Genomic DNA, 24,873 nt, shown 5'->3' on the forward strand with positions numbered 1-24,873 from the left:
GATAGACTAATAAACAATCAAACTACAAGGAATGATTGAAGATTTAGTCATCACATTTGACTCATGGGAAACCCAACAAACTTCATGGTCCTATAGACTAAGGCCAACCTATGTGGATACCCATTAATCTTAACATGACCATGGTTGGCCACAACAAATACCTTTATAGGATGTAGGTATAGAAATGTGATCGTTTCCAACAAAAATATAATAAAAAAATTGGTCCTCTATCCACCTACACAACCTCATACTAACTTGGAGTAGGCTATCTTGACAAATTTGGAGGATGAGGACCAATACTCTCTCTAGACATTGATGACCATTGAACGAATACCAATGGTGAATATTCAAGATGAGAATTAAATTATTTCTAGCATTATAAAGAACTCTTATGGAATGGATCCACAATAAGACCAATGCCTAGCATGTTTGAATTGCCCATTGCATAATATGTTACCTATATCAGCCTCTGAATCACAATTTGAATTGACCATTGAATGAATCCCAATGGTGAATATTGAAGATGAGGATGAAATTATTTCTACCATTATACAAAACTCTTATGGAATGGACCTCTAACAAGACCAATGCCTAGCATTTTTGAATTGTCTATTGCATAATATGTTACCTACGCTAGCCTCTAAATCACAATTTGAATGGACCCCCTTCTACCTAGATACCTTTGAGGATATTAAAACATGTCTCACAAAGACCCCTTTTTTGTTATGATTCTCAATAATTTTGTAAATTTTATATTTTATTTAATTATTTTAAATGTAATATATATTTGATATTTTAAAATGAATTTATTTTCAATAAAGTTACATTTGAAATTTAAATTCAAAGAATCTTCTATAAAATATTTCAGTTACAATTAGGTAGTGGGGTTTCAAATTAAATGGAGGCTAAATTTAAAGAGAATACATGTAGGGAACAGTGGTGGCCATACTGAGAGAAATATCATGGAAAGAGGTCTTGAGATTGAATGAAACTCGATAAAAATAGGGGGAACAAATATTCTTGGATGAACTTACATCTACTTGTTCACATTAAGCAAAACATGATATATTTTCCAAGGAAAAAGGATAAAAAACTATGAACAAAATTTAAGTGATTTCTCACAAAGTATCATAAAAGCGATGAAGCCTAAGAAAAAAGAGGAGACAAAAGAGATCAAGGGACGAAGGGAGAAATATTTTATTCGAGGTACCTTTGAGATAAATGACACTATCATTGCATTAAAGGTAATATTGTATTCTCTACACTTTTGATTTCCATGTCGATTTAGGTATAGATATGTTATGCCTATATTAGATTTTAGATAATTTTGTTTATATGATAACTTTTTCTCAAATTAACTTGAAGCATCTTCAATATGGTTATTTTGTGCATGCCTATCAATCATGGTGATCCTAAAGACCATGTCTCTAGTTTTACGATCTCATGCATATCAATCATGATCTTTTTGTTAGAATTGGTACAACAAAAAAGTATTAGAAATAGTAAATCACATTTGAAAAAAAAAGTGTAAAATGATATATTGATATTTTTAAAAAGATTTTTTTTTTTACATTGTTTTTTAAATGACTTAATAAAGTCTTATTTTTCCGTATATAATAAATTGATTTATAGGAATGAACTTCCCAACTAACCTAACTACAAGCTAATTTATTAAATGTAAACCTTATTTCCTAACAACGCTCCTTAAAGTTTACATTATGAAGAAGAAAACAAGGATAACAATTGTATCAGTACTAACCTAAACTTCCTAGTCTGGGAAAATGGTCTGATTATCCAACTTTGCATCACATTAACCCAAACTCCTCTTGTTTGAGAAAATGTTCCTACTCTACATCAGTATCAACCTAAACTTCCTATTTTGGGCAAATGTTTGATTATCCAACACTACCTATAGATAAAGACATAATAAATATTGGCACTATTGAGCTCTTCCATATTTTATTTATTTAACTTGGTAGCCTATGTCTATCTCAAAATAGAAGAAAAGTTCATGATTCTTCCATCAAGTAACTAAGCATTCAATGCATATATCAATTGGCAAGCTCTCACGAATTTTTGTTCAATATCACACAAATGCAAAACCTAAGAGTATATAGTTGTGTAGAATTGAACAAGGTAAATCGAGTCCAAAATCATTCCAAAGTGAGGTTTTGTGCCTAACCAAAAAAAAGATATTATTCATATATTTGACATTTGTACCTACTTTCGACACCATCTTTTATTAACGAAATTCAATGCCTTTTTGTAAAACTTGGTTAAATTTTTTTTATCAAATCTTCAATGTAGCGCTTGACAAATGTTTGTGCATTGATTTGTAACTTCAGAAACTTCACACTAATCCATAGTATGAAACTTTATCAATCAGAGGTTAAAAAAGATAATGCTCTTAATTCACAAGCACGTAATCTATTTTCTCCAATACCAATGTTAGAATTGCTACAACAAAAATGTATTGGAAATGCTAAATCACATTTCCAACCAAAAATAAATAAAAATGATAAATTGATATTTCTAAAAAGATTTCTTTTTACATTTTTTTTCAAATGGTTTTATAGAGTCTTCTGCATGGTAATGAACTTTTTAACTAACCTAACTACAAACTAATTAATTAAATGTAAATCTTATTTCTTAACATTGGTTATTACACATCGGATGCTGAGGGGGTGAATCAGCATAAACTAAAATTCGTCCATTCATTAACTCTTAAAACATTAAATTTAAATCTATAGAAAAATAAAGAACATAACCATGCATTCACCATACAAAGACATCAATATTTTTACATGGAAAACCCTATGAGGGTGAAAACCCTATGAGGGTGAAAACCCTATGAGGGTGAAAACCACAATAAGGATCAACCCACAATATTTATGTTTAGGCACATTGCCAAGGAAGCTCAATGCCATGTGGATTTGCATACTAAGACACATTGCCCTAGGGCAAAAACAATGACTCGCAAACCGAAAACCACTTCTCCAAGACAAGATACAATATCACAACATTACAAAGAATTACATTAGGTGAACTATTATAGAAGAAGCATATCAAATACTGATAGTGGATTCCTCTTTGAAGCTCAAATATGAATTTGTCATATGGACTTTGCACACTTCATAAACTTCACATTAACTCTTATATCTCCAAAAGAAAATACACACATTCATTTTATCAATGACAACTACACCAATTACAAAAGATTTCTTCCTTGTATATATTTAAATTGGATTTTAATTTTTCTTTAATTAAGCCATCTTAACATTATTAAGGACTCTTGATATGTAGTTATGAATTTCTCTTACTATGAATAAGTTTTAAAATCTTGCTAACAATTGTGTTATGATTCATTAAAAAATTCATATACGGTTGTGCAATTTTGGAATAATATGCTTGAATTAATGTACATGTTAGTGCCAAATATCAATATATATGCATAACTGCATTCTTGTGTTTTTAATGAGTTTAATTTGAGGTCAAACAAGTGTCATATGAAGGAACAAAGAAGGGTAGATATCGAACCTAAATCAATATGCTAGAAAACAATGATAAAGATGATTTGGCAAAAGCTTGTTTGATCAATATTTTGGTATATGCTTGCTAATTCGATCATTATCTTTCATTCTCTCTACCATATCATGATATAGTTACATTAGCATCTAGAATGTAAATATATCATAATGCATCAGATGCCATCAATCCTGCCAGATTTGGATTGCTAGGCATCCTAGTGCAGGGTCGGGTATTCTTTAGTGAAAGAATTTTGGGGAAACATGGTGCTTCAAGGTTGGGTGGTAAATTGCTTTGACAATGTTCTCATGTGGAGATCATGAGTCAAGAGTTCCCATTAGGATTGTTCAGGTATGTACTTTATGTCCTCATTATATTCAACCTCATGGTCTCTTGTAAAGGAAATAATTTCCTTTTGATTTGACTAATCTTTAGGCTTATGTATTCAGACATTATATCATGATCTAATAATATGTCTCTATTCTATTATGTTTGAGCATGTCACTTTAATTTATGCTTAAATGATTGTATGATCATGTTATTTCATGTAATTTGTAATTTTATAATATGGAGGTCATGTCATGTTTTGAGAGGACCTAATTGGACAATTCCTTTCGAATTTATATAGATGCTTTTGACTTCTCTATAGGAGTTGTTTCAGGCAAAGAAAGAAGGAAATTTGGAGTATGTTATTTACTGTATAAGTAAAAATTTGTAAGCTACTAAATTTAATTACATTATTATGGAAAAGGAGATGCTAACTGCAGTCTATGCCATTAACAAATTTTGACACTATATTACCAATCATTCTTTTTTTATACACATCATACACGAATTTGACACTTAATGAACAAACTGGTGGTTAGTGGATGTTTTATTAGTTGGTTTGTTGCTAGAAGAATTTGATATCACTATTGTAGATAAACTAGGTAAAGCAAATGTGGTAGCCAATTTTCTCTCTGGGCTAAATATTAGAACAAAAGAAGTAATTATGGATGACTCTTTTCTTGAACGCATGTTTGCTTTGAATGCACTCACCTTGATATGCAAACATGGAAAACTATTTATTTGTAGGCAAGACACCCCACATTTGTCACCATGAGAAAGGCATCATTTGGTTGAACATAGCTTTCCATATTCATGGGTGGTTACACATGACTTGATAATGTTATGTGCAGATGCATAAGGGAAGATTGAAGTTTATGATATTCTTAAGACCTATCATGATGAGCCTTGTGGAGAGTACTTTGCAGCCAAAAGAACAACCCTTAAGATCCCCAATACGATATATTATTGGCCAATACTGCATAAAGATGCAACACAATATACAAGAAGATGAGATTGTTGTTAAAGGATGGGTAGACCTACAAGAAGTGATGAAATGCCCCTGCACCCACAATTGGTAATTGCACCATTTGATAAGTGGGGCCTTGACTTCATTGGACCAATAGAACCAACTTCCAATAATGAGTATAGACTACTATTATTGATTAATTAACTAAGTGGGTAGAATTTAAGGCTTGTAGTTTGCTAAAGATAGAGAAGTAGCAACATTCTCACATGAGGAAATCTTCACAAAATATGGAGTGCTTAAAGAGGGAGTCACATATCAAGGGTAACATTTTACATTAGATATGATTGCTCATTTGGTCTAGGAATATGAGATTAGACATAACAAGTCAACTCCTCGTCATCCACAATTAAATGGATATGTTGATATTATAAACACAAAGATTGAAGCCATCTTAACAAAGACAATCAAGTCACATAAAAATGGTTAGGCAACAAGGTTGCCACAAGCTATTATTATCAAGTATTTGCAACATATTTCCTACTATATTATTCTCATGTACAAGTTAATTTCATTACAGGTGACATTAAAGCATGATCTTAACAGTTAAAGGGCAAGAATGAAGGCTATTTTTTCACTCAAGAGATTGAATTGTGAAGTGCATATCTCTCAATTTGGCAAAAAATATCAGGATTTTTGGAGGGTATTTGAGGCCATATTAAAGCTATTATAGTCCATATTCGAGATTATTTGGAGTAGATTTGAAGGAGTTATTGCAAAATTAGATTTTCCACCAAATTCACTTTCAAGGTGGCAAATCAATTATCTTTTTTCTAATTTCTAAAGGGTTGATCAAAGATATATTGAATTTGATACAATCTTGATTTGAGGTCATTTGGAGCAAATACGAATAAATCATTGCAACACTAGGGTTTCCACAAAATTTAATCTCAAGGCTAAAAAACAAGAAGTCTCTTAGAGATTTTTTCTTAAAAAATGATCTAAGCCCAAGTTAAAAATAAAAATCAACAAGTTTCTTAGAGATTTTTTCTATAAAAAAATGATCTAAGCCCAAGTTAAAAAAAAAAAATTGAAAAATTAGGTTATTTTAATTTATTTTGATATGTTAATTATAAAACTACTTCAGTAGAATCATGGCAAGCACTTCAATAAGAGGAAATCTTATGAATTGTGTCACCCTAAGGAGGTCACACATACACACACCAAAAGAATATATAATAAAATCATGTTTATAATAAGTGAGTTCTTTGTTAAAAAAAATAGAATGTGTTAGTCATTGTAATACTATGTATATAATCCTAAATGTGTAATAATAGTATTTTTATTTTCACAATTCAATTTTCTAACTTTACAATTTTCCCTACCTTGTCTAACTTTTTCATATGGATTGCTCAATATTATTTGCATTGCTTTCCATGTCTTTTGCATCCATACACCATTTTCATAGGATCAAGGACATGGGAAAAGTTTACGTAATAGTGATTGATTAAAAATTATAATTCAAATGCAATGTTACAAATGGTTACTACAAATTGAAATTATCATTTCAATCTAGTATCAAAATAAACTCTATTTTTTTTTTGAATGTTGTATTACAATTTGAACGATGTACACATATTATTCTCATATGATTTCTTGATCATCTACTTTTACAATGACCAATGAAATATGCTTTTTAAAATAATAACAAGGTTTGGGGGCAAAGCTACCAACAATGTTTGGAGGCAACAACCTCTCAAAATCCAAGGGCATTGATATAAAGTGGGTTCAAGGGGTAAATCCTCCATAACTGGGGTCCAAATTAAAGCCTTCAAGGCTAGAAGGATTTTCTACAAACAAGGGATTTTCTCTTCCTCTTTTCATAATTGCATTAGAGCATGGGCTAGCATATTCATAAGCCTTTTAATGTGGGTTGGTGGGCTCCTCTTTTAAGTTTAGATTTTTTTCCCTAGATTACCCACTTCTTTTATAAGTTGTGAACAGCTCTAGTTAAAAATAGATTTGTATTCTTTTTTAAGTCTAAGAACACTAAACCTAAAATCTTAAAGGACATTGGTGGTAGCATCATCAAGACAAGTTTTGTTCCCATTGTCAAAAGATATTTGGTTTAATGACAAAGCCCATGTTGTAGGCACCTAAAAGGTGCTAAGTTCAAATCTTCTTCAATACAGAAAGAAAAGTTTTGTTCCCATCATATTGCCCTCAAAATCAAGTTTTTTATTTGGAGGGTGACTGGATTTTAATAATTGAAGAGGTGGAAGCAGATAAACTACAAAAAGCTTAAGAGTAGTGGACTATCATCAAATAATGATTTTCTTTGTGCACTAATATAATGGTTGATTTGTCGTTGATGAATTTGTTTGCTTGCTTGGCTTCTCCTCTCCTCATGGCTTTCAAAAAACAACAATGTGATCTTCTCCAGGATCTATCATCATATGCTGGAGTTATGGCTAAACTTTCCCCAAATGTATAGCTACAAGATACGATTATATGTTATAACTAGTTAATTCAAGTCTTTAGCTTACAGTAATACTTTGTGCAATTAGTCACTCTATCATAAGCACTTTGTCATCCAAGATTTCTGAACTGGCCGCAGAAGTTTATTGCTACATCCGATGTATCAGAGAGGAAATGGCTTCTCACTCCCTGCCACTAATAAAGGGTAACTAGTATTCAAGGAACCAGTACTGCATAGTGTTCTCCATAGTTCTCATTTCATCTACCAGTAACAACCTCTACAAGCACACAGCCCATCTTTGAAATGATGAAAATGAGTTGCACCACTTACAATTATTGATATTTTTAAAATAACATGAAGATGCAATGGCACAGTTAACCAATGGAGATTCATGATTATCATTAAGTCCTTTGAGGGGAACGTGCCATGGCTGATTTTCGCCATAATCGATTGTTGCAAAGGGAATATCCCTTGCCTCTCATCTGCATCATCCAAAACATTTGTTGTTCATCTTGATGATGGATCAAGGAATATGATCCAAAATGTTGATGCAAACTAAACATTTACAACTTTTTCCAGAAGCTTTACACTCAAAACAATTATTGTTAGGTACAAAACTAACAGGCTAGATTCTCCAACATTGCATGTATTTCTTCTCAATGTTGATATGATTTTTCTCCTGCTAAGAATAAATGTACCCTACCCTTAATAGCTATCCAGCTGCATCCAGGACTCTTCACCAACCCCTTCTCTTTTATCATTGATTTCAACTTGGTTGCATCATCCCATCTTCCAGTTGTGGAATAGATACTTGAGAGCAATAAATAAGCTCCAGAATTCTGAGAATCTAACTCAAGGAGTAACTTTGCCACATGTTCACCAAGCTCGATATTGCAATGAATTCTGCAGGCAAAGAGCAAGGCACCCCACACACTAACACTAGGCTCTAAAGGCATGTTTATGATGAACTTGTGTGCTTCATTAAGAAGCCCAACACGGCCAAGAAGATCCACCATGCATGCATAATGCTCAATCCTTGGAGTGATACAATAATTATGCCTCATGCAGTCAAAGTATTGCCAACCCTCATTCACAAGGCCAGAGTGAGCGCATGCAGACAAAACACAAATAAAAGTAATGTGGTTAGGCATTGGGCCTACCTGTTGCATCTGCGAAAAGAGAGCAAGGGCATTCTCCCCATAACCATTCATCCCGTAGGCAGCAATCATTGCATTCCATGAGGCTGCATCTCTACTGCACATTTTTTCAAACAATTTAAATGAAAAGTCCACACACCCACATTTGCCATACATGTCTATGATAGCAGTTCCCACAGAAACATGCAACTCAAGTCCACTTCGTATTATGTAGGCATGGATCCCCTCTCCATATTGTAGAGCTCCTAAGTGAGCACACGCTGAGAGCACAATTACCACAGTGGCCGAGTCTGGTTTCACGTTTGCCGCTTGAAGTTGATTAAAGAGTGTCAAAGCGTCACCAGCATGTCCATTTTGGACATAACCAGACATTAGCGCATTCCATGACACCAAATCTCTTCTAGACATCTTGTCAAATAATTGGCGAGCAGTCTCTGTATCCCCACATTTTGCATACATAGCTACAAGGGCTGTCATGACACATACATCTACATCAAATCCCTTTTTAATTATGTAACAATGAATGCCCTTACCCTCTACTAGAGCTTTTAGATCTCCACATACTGGGAGAATACTCACAAGAGTAACAACATTTGGCATCACGCCTCCTGGTGACAATCTATGAAAGAGGACCAAGAATTCGTTCAAGTCTCCATTCTGAGCATAACCAGCAATAACAGTGTTCCATGATACTAGATCTCTTTTAGACATTCGGTCAAACAGCTGGCGTGCACTCTCTAGACAACCGCATTTAACGTACATGTCTATAACAGCATTACACACACAAGTAAGTGAATCGAATCCTCTTGTGATTGAGTAGCCGTGGATACACTGACCTTGTTGTAGAGAACATGCCGGGAGTATACCGAGCAGAGTGACTCCATCAGGTTTCGCACCAGCCAGTTGCATTTGATGGAAAAGAACCAAGGGCTCCTCAACAAACCCATTCTGTATGTATCCTGCAATCATGGCATTCCAAGTCACTGGTTCTTTTTTCAATAATGTATCAAAAACTTTCCAAGCAAGATCTATTCTCCCGCACTTGGCATACATAGTTAGAAGTGCACTTCCAAGAGAACCATCATCTAATTTGAATCCATGTTTTCTAATATAGGAATGGATATGTTGCAATGCTCCCAAAGCAGCACAGGCTGGGAGAATATTGAGTAAAGTGACATGGTTAGGTTGTATAGCTGTTTGCTGCATCCGAAAAAACAGAGTCAAGGCCTCTCGTGGCTGCCCAATTTGGGTAAATCCAGCAATCATCGAGCTCCACGACACCACATCTTTTGCTTTCTCCGAGAGTTTGTCAAACATCTGTAAAGCAGTCTGTATGCAGCCTAATTTAGCATACATGTCTATTAGGGCATTCATGACAGAAACCTCTGTACGAAAACCAACTCTAATAATATACCCATGAATGAGCTTGCCATGTTTCAGAAAGCCTGCATCCACAAATGCAGAAAGTAAAGTAATGATGGTGACGGAGGTGGGATTGGGCACGCGCCTTACAAGACTCAATATCTCATCCACGTTCCCATGCTTTCCGTGTGCTGCAATCATAGCATTCCAAGCAATTACATCTCTTTCTCTTACGGGAATTCTGTCAAACACTTGGCGTGCTGTCTCAATAACACCACATTTTGCATACATGCCCACAAGAGCAGTAGCCACGAAAAGATCCCACTGCAAACCATAGTTGTGGATGTGAGAATGGATGCATTTTCCCTCTTGCAGACCACATGCCTCGAGAACAAACACAAAAGTCTGTTTGTTGGGAATAACTTGTATTCGCATTTCATGATAAACAGCAATGGCTTCCTGCCCCCGCCCGCTCCTCGCATATTCTCTAATCATGGAATTCCATGGCCGAACATCCACATTTGGTTGGGGTATTTCGTCAACAAGTAGGTGTGCATTTTGGAAACCTCTGTAGAGCACATACATGGTAACAAGAAAGACGTGGTAGTGAAGCCCGGTGGTAACAATGTGAGGGTGAATGTGGGTTACTTGTTTCATGTGGCTACACCTCTGCAATACACAGGCACACCCACAGGCTCTCGCATAAGTTTTGGACTGGAATGTACCCGCGCTATGAATTTGTCTACGAGTTGCTATCCATTTTAACATGTTCATATTCACTGTCAAGGATCAAAGATGTACTATCATTTTCCCTTGAAATTGTGTGATGGTCTATTAAGATGTAACTGAATGATTTTCAAGCAAGATTAAAAGAAATCCACCTCTGATAAAAGTTATCTAACGCCTGATTGACACCACAAGCACGTTATGGCTTTTAAACCACTTCTGCGTCATCAATGCCTTTTTTAAAATATGCAGAATGGTTGTCCTGAACCAATCGGAATATGTTTATAGATTAAACTGGTTCGTATTGAATTCATAATGAATGTTTCATTATCATCGAAGTTTGCAGGTGATTACACGAGATGACTCCTGTTCTATTTAATCAACTTGAGCTTTCACCTTAAGTTTTTGATTTTTAAATTTAATTTAAATTATTTTCGGGTGGAAAATATCATATTATTTATTTATTTATTTTGATTTGGAATACAAGTCTTAGGTTAAAACCTCTTCAGCTGCAAGTTTAGGACTCGGGATATCCGTTCTACCAAAATCATATAGGGCATAATCTTTGTCTCATTTAGCCTTGCACTTAGCAAGCCCTGATTTTTATAAGCTTATTCAGAACCAACTTCATCTACAAACCAATTTGATTGCTTCAAGTGGTATATTTTTTTTATAAAAGTTACTGTAGACGTCTAAAAAAGGTCAACGCTTGTGGAATCATACTTTAACATTTGCGCATTGCCTCATTTTAGGTTTTTGCGTCGCATTAACATTTCTCCTATGTCACGCACTTGGTCTTTATCATGTGCGATCATCGAGTCATTCTTCTGCATTCTTCATTCATCTCGCCTTCGAATTTGGTCTTGTCGACAACAATCTTCAATCATGATTTTGGTCAATCTTATCCTGTTGCATCAATGTGCATGCTCATTTGTCATCATTTTGGACATCGTCAATCCTAATTAGGGTTTTGTCCTCTTTTCAATCTTATCGTCTTGCGATCGATTTGTCATCAATCGTGATCATTTTCAATCTTGTCATCTTGCGATCGATTTCGTCATCGATCGTGGTCATTTTCAATCTTGTCGTTTTGCAATCTATTTTGTCATCGATCTTTGTCTTCTTGTCAACTTTGTCATTTTGAGATCGATTTATCATCGATCGTCGTCGTCTTCTTAATCATGTCAATTTGGATCAATTAGTCATTGTTCCTCATCAATTGGCGCATTTATCAATCAAATTGTTTATCAATTCAAAATCATGATCAAATCGAATCGACATTAATTATCTTTTGTCAAGACCTAATTGTCGTCCTTGCATTTCTATTTCATCTTCTAAGGTTTTATGATTTATTCATTTAATCTTGTTTGGCATTTTTTTTCTAGGTTAAATAATTCATTTATTTATCCTAAGTCTTCTTGTCACAATTAAATATTTATTTAATTGGTTAATTAATTCTCTCTCTTTGTGTGAATTAATTGATGAATGAAAAATTGTTAATTAATTCACTTAATTCCTAATTTCATCAATTTCTAATTTTCTAATTTCATCATTTCCTAAATTTCTAAATTTCCTAATTCCTAATTTCCTAATTTTCTAATTTGCCAAATTTAATTTCCACCTAATTAATTTCTATCTAGTTTCTCCCTTTTTTTGTGCTTCGGTGGAAGCATGAATTTCTCATACGTCATACTTTTGGCATAGCAAGATGTCATAAGATTCTAGTTCTCTAACCTTTGCATTGGCAATATGTCATAATTCATGACATAGAAGGTGTCATAACCTTCCTCTTTCCACTCAATTGTGCCATTTTTGAAATCAATTGCCTCTAATATTAATATCATGCTAATTTGATATTTCTCCGATTTATCTATAAATTGGATGAATTTCTTCAATCCCAGCTAATAATCACCTTTTTCAAATCACTTTGTCGAATCAATCACGCTTTGAGTATTCTTGTGCCAATGTCAATCTTGCTTTCACATTAGGTTTATGCACTTGAAGGTGAGATCCACAAACAAAGGCTATTTGAAGAAGAAAGAAGGACAATGGAGCCGCATGAACGAGACATTCAGATCTGCATTTGGTTTGCTTTGTTTTCAATATTGAATGTTTCACTTTCATGTCTTTATTGAGTGTGTTTAGGATAGATCATTGCATTTTAGTTTTCGTGATTGAGCTAGATTAGTATTGATTTGCTTGTGATGATTTCCGAATTCCTAGCTACAGTTACTAATTGCCTTAAAGTCTTGATTAAACTTGATTTTATATGTCTTAAGAATTCAAATTCAATTTTCAATATCTCATTTCTTATTTTAAGTAGAACACCTAAGTACAAAATTTGCAAATGTTCCAAATTTACAATGTGGTTTGAACTCTAAAACTTGCAAAGTTGAATTTAAGTTTAGGTTCAAGTCAAGTCTTTTTCAATTAGTTATTATTTGTCAATTTGAGCATCAAATGTTTAAGCATGCTAAGGTATTTTATAAAAGGACAAATCTTATTTCATTTTAAATACGTAATGTCAACATTGACATTGATAAGAACACATTCGTATGATTACTAAAATAATCAAAAACATTATATCAATTCCATACATTATATCAATTTCAAAGATTATGACAAAAAAAAGAGAGCACATAGCCTCCATGCCTTTCTCCTATACCTAACACATCAAACTCTTCCAAAAATCAAGACAAATTAAAAGAAAACAAATTACATACAACCTATCACACCTATCTCTTTAATGCTCAAACACCCAAGACAAACAGAATTCAAAAAATCATCAATCAAATGAACAAGCACAAGGATCATTTACACATTGTAAAAATGACCCAATTTCATTTTTTCTATAATGCCAACCTCAAACATAAAAATGGATATGATGATAATAGGAACAAGTTGTTTGGCAACAACAAGAAAATTGAGAGGGGGTGTGGGGGGGGAGGGCGTGAATCAGTTTTCTACTGGATCTACAAACTCAATCACAAATATAGATCTAATAAACTATAGCAACAACAAAGATAAGCATATAAATAGCTCAACACACAACACCAAAATTTTGACGTGGAAAACCCGATTAAGGGAAAAACCATGATGGGAACCTACCCACAATAAGATGATACTCTGCAGTAGTATGTGAAAATATTATAATGGGGAATGCATCAGCATTTAGGCACATTGCCTAGAGCTCACTTCTCAAAAGATAATGACCCGGAAGGTTACAACCCTAAGGGAAGTCTCGCTGACTTACAACAAGATTCAGACTACAATCCAAAAGGAATGAATTGAAAGAATATCATCTCCAAATGCTTGATGACAATTTTGGTTAAGCACAATGTCTTCTCTGCAACACCAATCTCTGCTCAATCACAATGTTGAAGGATGAATCACTTGTTCACACATACATCACTCTCTGATAATGTAGACACAACCATGACACCTAAATTACATGACAATATCACCTATTTATACAAATCATCAACCTTAACAACAAGGTCGGCTAAACCCTTAACTCATAATTACAAAATTACATCACACGATACAAAGATTGACCACCAGACCAATATAATGATATACATGACATAACATGGTCCTAAACCAAATATCCAAATACTCAACTCCACCGAGAATCACGCCAAGATCAACCGCAACACGCTACACCACCAAGAAAACCATATAACATGAAGAGCATTATCGATTCAACAAAATAACCAAGAACATGCACAATGATCAATGTGGATCATCAAAACAAATAGGACATACTTAGGAAATACTAGCAAGCACGTTAGAATCATCAGTAATAGCTATACCAACACCACTTATCAAATCTTCATCGATCAACATCTGAACCTCAAGAATACTCAAACAACAGCAACTGTCATGACAAAAAGATAACTTGCGGAGCACCAAATCACAAACCATCTGAAATGAAGATACACAAGACCATACCAAACAATCTCCCAAAATCTCAGCTCAAGATTTGATCACACTGGAATATATCGAAGGAAATACTAAACTCTGCAAAGCACTGATCAAATAAACAAACTGCAAAACCAAATCATCTGATATGATCAATTAAGCTTTCTGGATCACCAAAATCAATACAGAAGAATATAATGATACTAGAAATATTCCATACACCAAACCATGATCCCAATAAACCAATTTGCAAGCACGAGAGTAGGAATGTGTTGACATCAATGACAATAATGTCCAACAACCTCCCACTTTGGCATTGATGGCAACATATGAATTTGAAAAATAATCAATGCAAAGAAAGAAAAACATCTCCAGCAAACTCCCCCTAAGATCAAGCAGATAAGACAGTTTTTCACATGCTTCTCTCCCCCTTTGACAGCAATGCCAAAGACATAATACAGATTATACTTCTCTCCCCCAAAACACATCCTCTAAGAAGGACAATCTCCCCCTTAGGATAAACTCACAATTGATCACCTGAAACACTCACTAACTACTTCGGCTCAGTAGCAGCATCAACTCATCAATCCAAATAGAAAGATAAGGCTATGAGATCCATTGGATTGATGCAACTCAATGCATCTAATTCTCATTAGGAGGGGTAGATACCCTAACTTGTCTCTCAAATAGACAAATGTATCTACAGGCAAAGGCTTAGTGAAAATATCAGCAATTTGTTCCTTTGTAGATACATACTCCAACTTGACTTCCTCTTCACTGACTTTTTCTCTCAAAAAATGATATTTTATTGACACATGTTTAGTCTTTGAATGTTATACCGGATTCTTTGACATATTGATAGCATTGGAATTATCACAATATATGGCAGTAGGTTCATCATAGATAACTCTGATATCCTTCAACATTTGCTTCATCCAAACTACCTAAGTGTAGCTACCAGCAACATGAATGTACTGAACTTCAACAGTAGATAAGGATACTAAATCTTGTTTCTTACTAGCCCATGAAATCAATTTCCTTCCCAAAAAGAATGCACCACTGGAGGTACTCTTCTGGTTATCAACATCACCAACCCAATCAACATCAGTGTAAGCACATAACATGAAATCATCATTCCTCGATTACCACAAACCCTAATCCATAATTCCCTTCAAATATCTGGATATCCTCTTCACAACAATTACATGACTCTCTTTTGGATCAGCTTGATATCTAGAAGCCATGCACACAACATGCATAATGTCAGGCCTAGTCTGAGTAAGATATAGCAATCCACCAACCATAGATCTATATAAATACTGATTATCTTTCGAAGATTCATCATTTGTAGACAATTTGCAACCAGTCACCATAGGAGTTCCAACCGGTTTGGAGTCATCTAACCCAAACTTCTTCAACAATTCCTTCACATATTTAGTTTGAGATATAAAAATACCTTTTCTAGTCTGTGAAATCTGCAAACCTAAGAAAAATTTCATCTCTCCTACCATAGACATCTCAAATTCTTTTTGCATATCACTAGCAAACTTCATGCTTAATTCATCATCTCCTCCAAAGATAATAGCATCAACAAAGACTTCAACAATTAAGATGTTACATTCTTAATCTTAAAGTACAAATTACTATCAATAGTCCCTTTATTAAATCCCAATTTCAGCAAATACTTATCCAATCTAGCATACTAGGCTCTAAGGGCTTGTTTCAATCCATAAAGAGCTTTCTTCAATTTTCACACCATGTCTCCATCATCTAATAATGAAAATCCATCAGGTTGCTCAATGTAGACTTCTTCCTCAAGATCACCATTCAAAAAGGCAAATTTGATATCCATCTGATACACTTTGAAAACTTTATAAGCAGTATATGCAAGCAATAGTCTAACAGCTTCAAGTCTAGCTACCAGAGCAAAAGTCTCCTCATAATCAATCCCTTCTTTCTGTGAATATCCTTTGCATACCAGTCTTGCTTTATTTTTTACTACTTCACCGACTTCATTCAATTTGTTCCTAAATACCCATTTAGTACCAATAACATTCTTATCTTTAGGTCTAGGCACAAACTCCCATGTATTATTCTTTTCAATATGATCTAATTCTTCTTCCATAGCTCTCATCCAATTTTCATCTTTCCAAGCCTCAACAACACCTTAGGTTCAATCTTAGAAATCAAACATGCCTCTTTAGTAGCTAGCCTTCTTATAGTCATCACACCTTTATTTTTATCTCCAATAATTTAATTTTCTAAATGATTCAATCTTACATACCTCAGAGTCTTCTGATAGTTATGATTTTGAGGTTCCTGCACCTCTCCACCGGCAATAGCAGCATCCAGATTAACTATTTCTACCAGATCAATTTGCTTCAACTCTTTAGTCTAAATAGGCATTATAACAACATGCTAACCATCATCATATCCGCATGCTCTGATCTCTTTTTCAAGGTTCTCGTCAACCTTCACATTTGCACTCTCTACTATCTTTCTCAGTCTCTTATTGTAGCACCGGTAGGCTTTACTCTTTGTTGAGTATCCCAAGAAAATTCCTTCATCACTTCTTGCATCAAACTTTTCTATATCTTTATCTCTCTTGATATAACACTTGCTACCAAATATTATGAAATATCTCACTATAGGAACATGACCAAACCATAGCTCATAAGGAATCTTACCGGTATCACCTTTTATATGAACTCGGTTGAATGTGTAAACAACAGTGCTAATAGCTTCTCTCCAATAGATCTTCAGAACATTCCCTTCAATAAACATAATTTTTGCAGCATACAAAACAATCATGTTCTTCCTTTTAACAACTCCATTCTGCTGAGTGGTTCTAGGAGCAGATAATTATCTTCTAATCCCATGCTTCTCACAGAATGAATCAAACTCACCGGAGCAAAATTCTCCTCCTTTGTCAGATCTCAGACATTTCACCTTCAATCTTGACCCAGTCTCAACCTTTGCTTTGAATATATTGAATTTGTCTAATGCTTCATATTTCTCCTTCAAAAAGACAACCCACATCATCTTGGAATAATCATCAATTAGCAACATAAAATATCTATCACCCTGCACATTTCTAACATTTGTAGGTCCACATAGGTCAGTATGCACAAGATCTAACAGTCCATCAGATGTATACTATTTGCTCTTGAAATAAATTCTTGTTTGCTTACCCAAATGACATTCCTTACATATCAGATTAGCAGGCCTAATAATCTTAGGCAGATCTCTAACAGCTTGTGTAGAATTGATCTTAATCATTGAATCAAAATCAACATGACACATTCTCCTATGCTATAACCAACTTTCATCAATATGAGCAATCAAGCAACTTTTCTCACCAGCATTCAAATGAAAGATATTACCTTCAGTCTTAGTTCCAAATGAAATCTCTATACCAAAGGCATTTAGGATTTTGCATTTACCATTCTTGAGTTGTAGATCGTAACCTTTGTCAACCATCTATCCAACACTCAAAATATTATTATTCAAACCTTCAACATACAAGACATCATCAATGTTATGCTTACCATGAAAAGAAATACAACCTCTACCACAAATCACATAGGCTTTGTCATCTTCGAATCTCACTATTCCACCATCATACATTTCCATATTCACAAATTTGTTTTTATTACCGGTCATATGATGTGAACAACGTCTGTCAATCACCCATTCATCTTTCTCTTCAACTTTAGCAGCCATAGCTTTCTCCTTAATAGAAACTTGTGGAATCAACAAGCACCAGTCCATCTTCTTTGATAGCAATAAACACAATTTCATCTCCTTCTTATTCTTCATCTGTAACACCTTCATCAACAACATAATAATAGTTCTTCTGATGCTTATACTTCCAGTTCGACTTTTAAGGCTTATCATAATTCTCATGCTTCTCATATCTATCATTCATATCATGCTTACCAAATTTATCATGCCTATCATATTTAGCCATTCTCTCTAGGCACCTAGAAGCAAAATGTCCTATCTTATTACAAGAGAAATATTTCAAAGGCAATTTTCCATCATATTTACCAGCTCCCTTAGGCAATCTCCAAGCAATCAATGCTTCAAGCTCATCCAATTCTCTTTCTTGCTCTCCCATCTCCCTTCTTTCTCTTTCATATCTAGATATTCTGCATTCTTCAGGATCATATTTATGTTTTCTGTATACAAATGCTCTAAATGTTGTCTCAGACTTTCCATGTGATTCACCAAATTCAATCAGTACAAATACAACAATCTTTCCAACCAGCATATCTCTTGTCACAATACTCACACTCCATATCTCATCAATAGCATCTACCTTATGTTTGTAAGCAGGAGGCAATGACCTCAGCACCTTAGCAACAATTTCATCTTCTTCAAGGGTTTCACCAACACGTCTGATACCTAGGGAAAGTTCATTCACTTTAGCCATGAAGGAATTTATATTCTCATCTTCTCCCATTCTCAACATCTCATACTTCCCTTTCAAACTCTGCAACTTAGCAATTTTTACTTGTTTATCTCTTTCATATAGGGTTTCAAGCTTCTCCCAGATATCATGTGTGGTCTGAAGTCCCATTACATTAGTCATCTCTGAATCAGTCAGGGCACTCAGCAATGCTTCCTTTGCTCTGATGTTATTTTTAGCTTCCTTGATCTCATCAGTAGTAACCGGTCCATTCAAAGAAACAAAATAGGCATTCTTTGTAATCTTCCACTAATCTTCTCCAATACATCTCAAGTGCACCTCCATTTATTTCTTCCATGTAGCATAGTTACTACCATCAAATCTTGGACTCTCCTTCTTAAATAACACTTCCACTTCTAGTTGTCATCCCGGATCTCCTCACGTAGTTAATCTTCTTCCTAAGAATCTAGCTCTGATACCAATTGTTGACAACAACAATAAAGGAAAACTGAGAGGGGGGGAGTGAATCCGTTTTCTACCAGATCTACAAACTCAATCATAAATATAGATTTGATAAATTGCAACAACAACAAAGATAAGTAGATAAACAACACAACACACAACACCAAAATTTTGATGTGGAAAACCCGGTTAAGGGAAAAACCACGGTGGGAACCTACCCACAATAAGATGATACTCTACAGTAGTATGTGAAAATATTACAATAGGGAATGCACCAACATTCAGGCACACTACCTAGAGCTCACTACTCAAAAGATAATAACTCAGAAGGCTACAACCCTCGGGGAAGTCTACTGACTTACAACAAGATTCAAACTACAATCTGGAAGGAATGAACTGAAAGAATATCATCTCCAAATGCCTAATAATAGTTCTGGTTAAGCATAATGTCTTCTCTACAATACCAATCTCTGGTCAATCATAATGTTGAAGGATGAATCACTTTTTCTCACATACACCACTCTCTGATAATGCAGACACAACCATGACACCTAAATTACATGATAATATCACCTATTTATACAAATCATCAACCTTGACAACAAGGTCGGCTAAACCCTTAACTCATAATTATAAATTACATCACACGATACAAATATCGACCACTGAACCAATATAATGATATACATGACATAACATGGTCCTAAACAAAATATCCAAATTCTCAACTCCATCGGGAATCATGCCAAGATCAACCGCAACATGCTACACCACCAAGAAATCCACATAACACAAAGAACACAACAGTTCAACAAAATCACCAAGAACATGCACAATGACCGATGTGGATCATCAAAACAAATAGGACATACTTAGGAAACACCAGCAAGCATGTTAGAATCATCTATAATAGGCTATACCAACACCACTTATCAATGCTTCATCAATCAACATTTGAACCTCAAGAATACTCAAAGGACAACAAATGTCACGACGAAAAAGATAACTTGTGGAGCAAAAAATCATGAACCATCTAAAATGAAGATACACAAGACCATCCCAAACAATCTCCCAAATCTCAACTCAAGATCTGATCACACCAGAATATACCGGAGGATATATTGAACTCTGCAAAGCACTAATCAGATAAACAAATTGCAAAACCAGATCATCTGATATGATCAATTAAGCTTTCTGGATCACTGAAACCAATATAGAAGAATATAATGATACTAGAAATATTCTATACACTAAGCCAATATCTAAATAAACCAATCTGCAAGAATCGGAGCAGGAATATGTTGAGATCATTGACAACAACATGTCCTAGCAGCAACAATGTCCAACACAAGCTCTGTTTTTAGATAAAATAGCTACGATCAACATGTCTATTATTCCTTGTGCATGAAATTACTCACAGAAGATAGTCCAATTACTTCACAATGTGGTTCCCTAGAAAGATAGGAATTTCCCATCCCACTGAAGAGAGTGTGTTAATGGCATAGTAGTACTAAATACCTATCTATATTCTCTTCAACAAATGGTTTGTCAGATTTCCAATATGGGTTGCTAAGACATTAACGTTGTCCCAATACCTACATGTCAATTATGAGAGTTGAGGACCATTCCTACTGGCCCACACCCACTTAAGATATTTTTAGTGGCCTTTATACATCATGGAGCCATCTCTATTGCCTACATTAGGTTTAACCAAACTTTTTTTTGGAAGGGCCACATCTATTCAATATTAGGATGCACTTTTGGTTGTATTTATTATTGGCAATTGGAGGAATTGATTATGTGCTGCATTGATGTTTTGTCATTGATGGCAACATTGGCTATTTTGGTTGTTTACAAGCTTCTGGTAGGTTCCAGTAGAATGCTTGGTTTATGATATTGATCCGGTATGCTCCGGTATTCTTTGGCTTTTGGATTTGGTTTGGATATGTCATTCATGTTATTCAAATGGGTATCATGATTAGTTGGTTCAAGATTTGATGACTCGGGAGCTATCATTTGTTCTAGTAAGCCTTTTGCTCACCGGTAAGGGTTCTACTAGCAAAGATTTGTTGAATATTTGTTGATGCATGTGATAAGTGGTGTTGGCGCAACTTCTAGATGGCTTTCGGGATGTTGTAGGCTATCTTGTTCGTGTTCCTATTGATTAGTGGTGTTGGATTTGGGTCCGGACCTAATGCTATCTTATTCAACTAGGTTATGGACTGATTTATGTAACGTGTTGTTGGATGATCCTGGTGCATTACCGATTGGGTTTGTTGATTGGATTATGTTGTTTTGGTCTCAGGCAGACTTGGTTGATCATTAGATTTTGGGTTTATGTTATGCGTTTATTGTATTATCTTTTAGGTGACCGACCTAATTGTTTAGGTCTCGGGTTGGTATAAATGTGATGTAAGATCTCTTTGTAGATCACAGGATTATGTGATTATCTATGTGTGAATAAATTTGTAATCATATGCAGAGGTTTTTGGTCGATCATAGGTGATCGAATTGGGTTGGTGAAAGAGGTCTAAGACCTCTGGTACTAAGATTAACAGGAACTGTACTTAGGCATACGAGATGTTATTCTTGCAGTTCATTCTTCTTTCGAATTGTAGTCTAGATTTATTTTGTAGTCAATGGGGATCCTTTTGTGATGACCAGTGCACTCTAGGTTGTTGGCCTTCTTGCATGTGCAAACCCCTCTTATTGTAATCACATACTTACTGCAGAAGTATTATTTGACTGTGGGTAGGCTTCCCACCATGGTTTTTCCCTTTACTAGGTTTTCCACATACAAATATTGATGTTATATTTTGTGGATGGTTGGTAAATGTTACGTGGTTTCTATTTGTGCTTAATTGTTATATCTGTTATTCCAGTATTTGGTTTATGTATTCTGATAATAAGGTTTTAATGATTAAAGTTCTATAATATGTTGACAATTGATTTGCTCCCCCTCTCAGTTGGCTTTCGGTTATCTAAACTATCTAACAATTGGTATCAGATCCTGGTCCTCTCTACAAAAGCTTAACCACTTGAGGAATATCCTATGGCATCTAATAGTGCAAGTTCATCAAGTCCATCTATTGTTGTTTTCCAGAGAGAAATTCCTAGGCTTGATGGAACAAATTACAGAGTATGGAAGATTCAGATGGAGACTCATTTGAGATGTCTTGGCAAGGAGATTTGGGAGATCACTGAGAATGGCTATACACCTCATAATCCGACATCTGACAATCCTCCTCTGGTAGGATTGGATAAGGACATTGAAAATGATTGTAGAGCTAGAGAAGCCCTTCTGTGTGCACTTTTTGATCAGCAAATTATGGGACTATCTTACAAATCAATTGCAAAGGCTAAATGGAATAAATTGGAGACTCTAAATGAAGGTGACCCTACTGTTAAAATTGCTAAACTTGATGGTTATCGGGTGAGATATGAGAACTTAAAGATGGAAGAAGATGAAAGGATTACTACTTTTATGGAGAGAGTTAATGAGATTGTCATGGGAATTCAGTGTTGTGGTGAATCTCCGAGTGAAGATGAAATAGTTTCTAAAGTATTGAGAGCTTTGCCACCAACTTATGAGATGAAGGCTACTACAATTAATGAGTTGATAACAATGGAAAACACATTTGTTAATAGGGATACCTAGGTTGGGAAGTTATCTACTTTTGAGCTTGAGGAATTCGGTCCTTCTAGAGTTGCAAAATCTGAACCTGCTTTTCATGCATCTACATCATCTACCGGCAAGAGTGACTGGAAAGCCTTATATGCCAAGGAACGAGATGAAATGAAGAAAGAAGATGAAGAGTTTGAACAAATTGAAGACCTATTTGCTAGTGGAGTACCTAAAGGTCCTGCAGGAAGTAAGTATGAAGGAAAATCACCTTTTAATTGTTTTCCATGTAATAAGATTGGCCATTTTGCATCTAGATGTCTTGAAACGAATTCAAGATTTGAGGAAAGAGTTAGAAGATCTTTTAGGCCTAACCATGATTATCAGAACAAGAATAAGTACAGGAGAAACAAAGCCAAATCATGCTACTATGCTGATGAGGAAGGTGTGACTAATTTTGATGATGAACCGATACAAGATTCAGCTAGTGAATCTGACAATGGAAAGGAATGGGTATTTTTGGCTATCAAGGAAGATGATCTGGTACCTGAAGAAAAGGCCCTTGCTGCTAAAATTGAAGACCAGGATAAATGGGTGATAGACAGTGGATGTTCACATCATATGACTGGAGATAAAAGGAAGTTTCTATCTTTGCAAAAATTTGATGGCGGTCTAGTTAGATTTGGAGATGACAAAGCATGCATGATCAAGGGAAGAGGAACTATATCACTAGATGGTAAGCATGATATTGATGATGTTTATTATGTTGAAGGTTTAAGCCATAATATTTTGAGTGTAGGATAGTTGGTGGATAAGGGATTTCAGCTACAGTTCAAGGATGGAAAATGGGAGGAGATTGTAACAGATACTCAAACTAAAGGTAAAATCTTTCATTTGAACTCCAGTGAGAAGACAAGTTTGATTGCATAAATTGATGAGAGTTAGATATGGCATAAAAGGTTGTGTCATGTGAATTTTGATTGCATTGTAAAGATCAGTTCTACTAAGGCAGTTAGAGATATACCTAAGATTGTGAAGGCCTATAATCCGTTATGTAAGGAATGTTAAATGGGAAAGGAAATCCGAATTTATTTTAAGAGTATACACGAAAAATCTAATGATGTTCTTGATCTTATTCATACTGATTTGTGTGGTCCCGCTAGAAACAAGAGTTTTCAGGGTGATAGATATTTTATGCTAATTATTGATGACTATTCTAGAATGATGTGGTTACTTTTCTAAGGGTGAAATCTGAAGCATTTGAAAAGTTGAAAATATTAAAAGCTAAAGTTGAGACAAAGAAAAGATTGAAGATTAAATGCTTAAGGTCAGATCAGGGTAGAGAATTCACATTCGATGAATTTAACAATTATTGTGGAAATAATGGGATAAGGAGACCACCCCGGACACCTCAGCAGAATGGAGTTGTGGAAAGGAAGAACATAACTATCTTGGATGCGGCTAGAACTATGATGATGGAAGCTAATCTACCTCATATCTACTGGAGAGCTGCTATGAGCACGACGGTATACACATTCAACAAAGTTCATATCAAGGGAGACACTGGTAAGAAACCTTATGAGTTATGGTTTGGTCATACACCTATAATTAAGTATTTCAGAATCTTTGGTAGTAAATGCTATATCAAAAGAGATGATTCCATTGGAAATTTTGATCCAAGATGTGATGAAGGGTTATTTCTTGGTTATTCTAATGAAAGCAAAGCATATAGATGTTATACCAAAAGATTGCAGAGAATTGTGGAGAGCACTAATGTCAAGGTGGATGAGCAAAACATAAATCAAATCAGAACTTATGAGAGAGTACTGACAGTGGAGATGATCATAATTGAACCGATAGCACCTGCACTAGAACAAAATGTTGAACTAGTTACTCTGGCAGTATCAAAAAATTCAA

General features: G+C 34.9%; 1 protein-coding gene across 1 annotated transcript; it reads right to left on the minus strand.

Moving 5' to 3' along the window:
* Window positions 1–7,951: 7,951 nt before the first annotated feature.
* LOC131062578 (pentatricopeptide repeat-containing protein At3g12770) lies at window positions 7,952–10,588 on the minus strand. The gene has a single exon (XM_057996272.2). It carries the CDS (start codon window positions 10,586–10,588, stop codon window positions 7,952–7,954), a length of 2,637 nt encoding a protein of 878 aa, XP_057852255.2.
* Window positions 10,589–24,873: the final 14,285 nt, after the last annotated feature.

This window comes from Cryptomeria japonica, chromosome 6 (genome assembly GCF_030272615.1).
Source record: "Cryptomeria japonica chromosome 6, Sugi_1.0, whole genome shotgun sequence".
Classification (NCBI taxonomy): domain Eukaryota; kingdom Viridiplantae; phylum Streptophyta; class Pinopsida; order Cupressales; family Cupressaceae; genus Cryptomeria; species Cryptomeria japonica.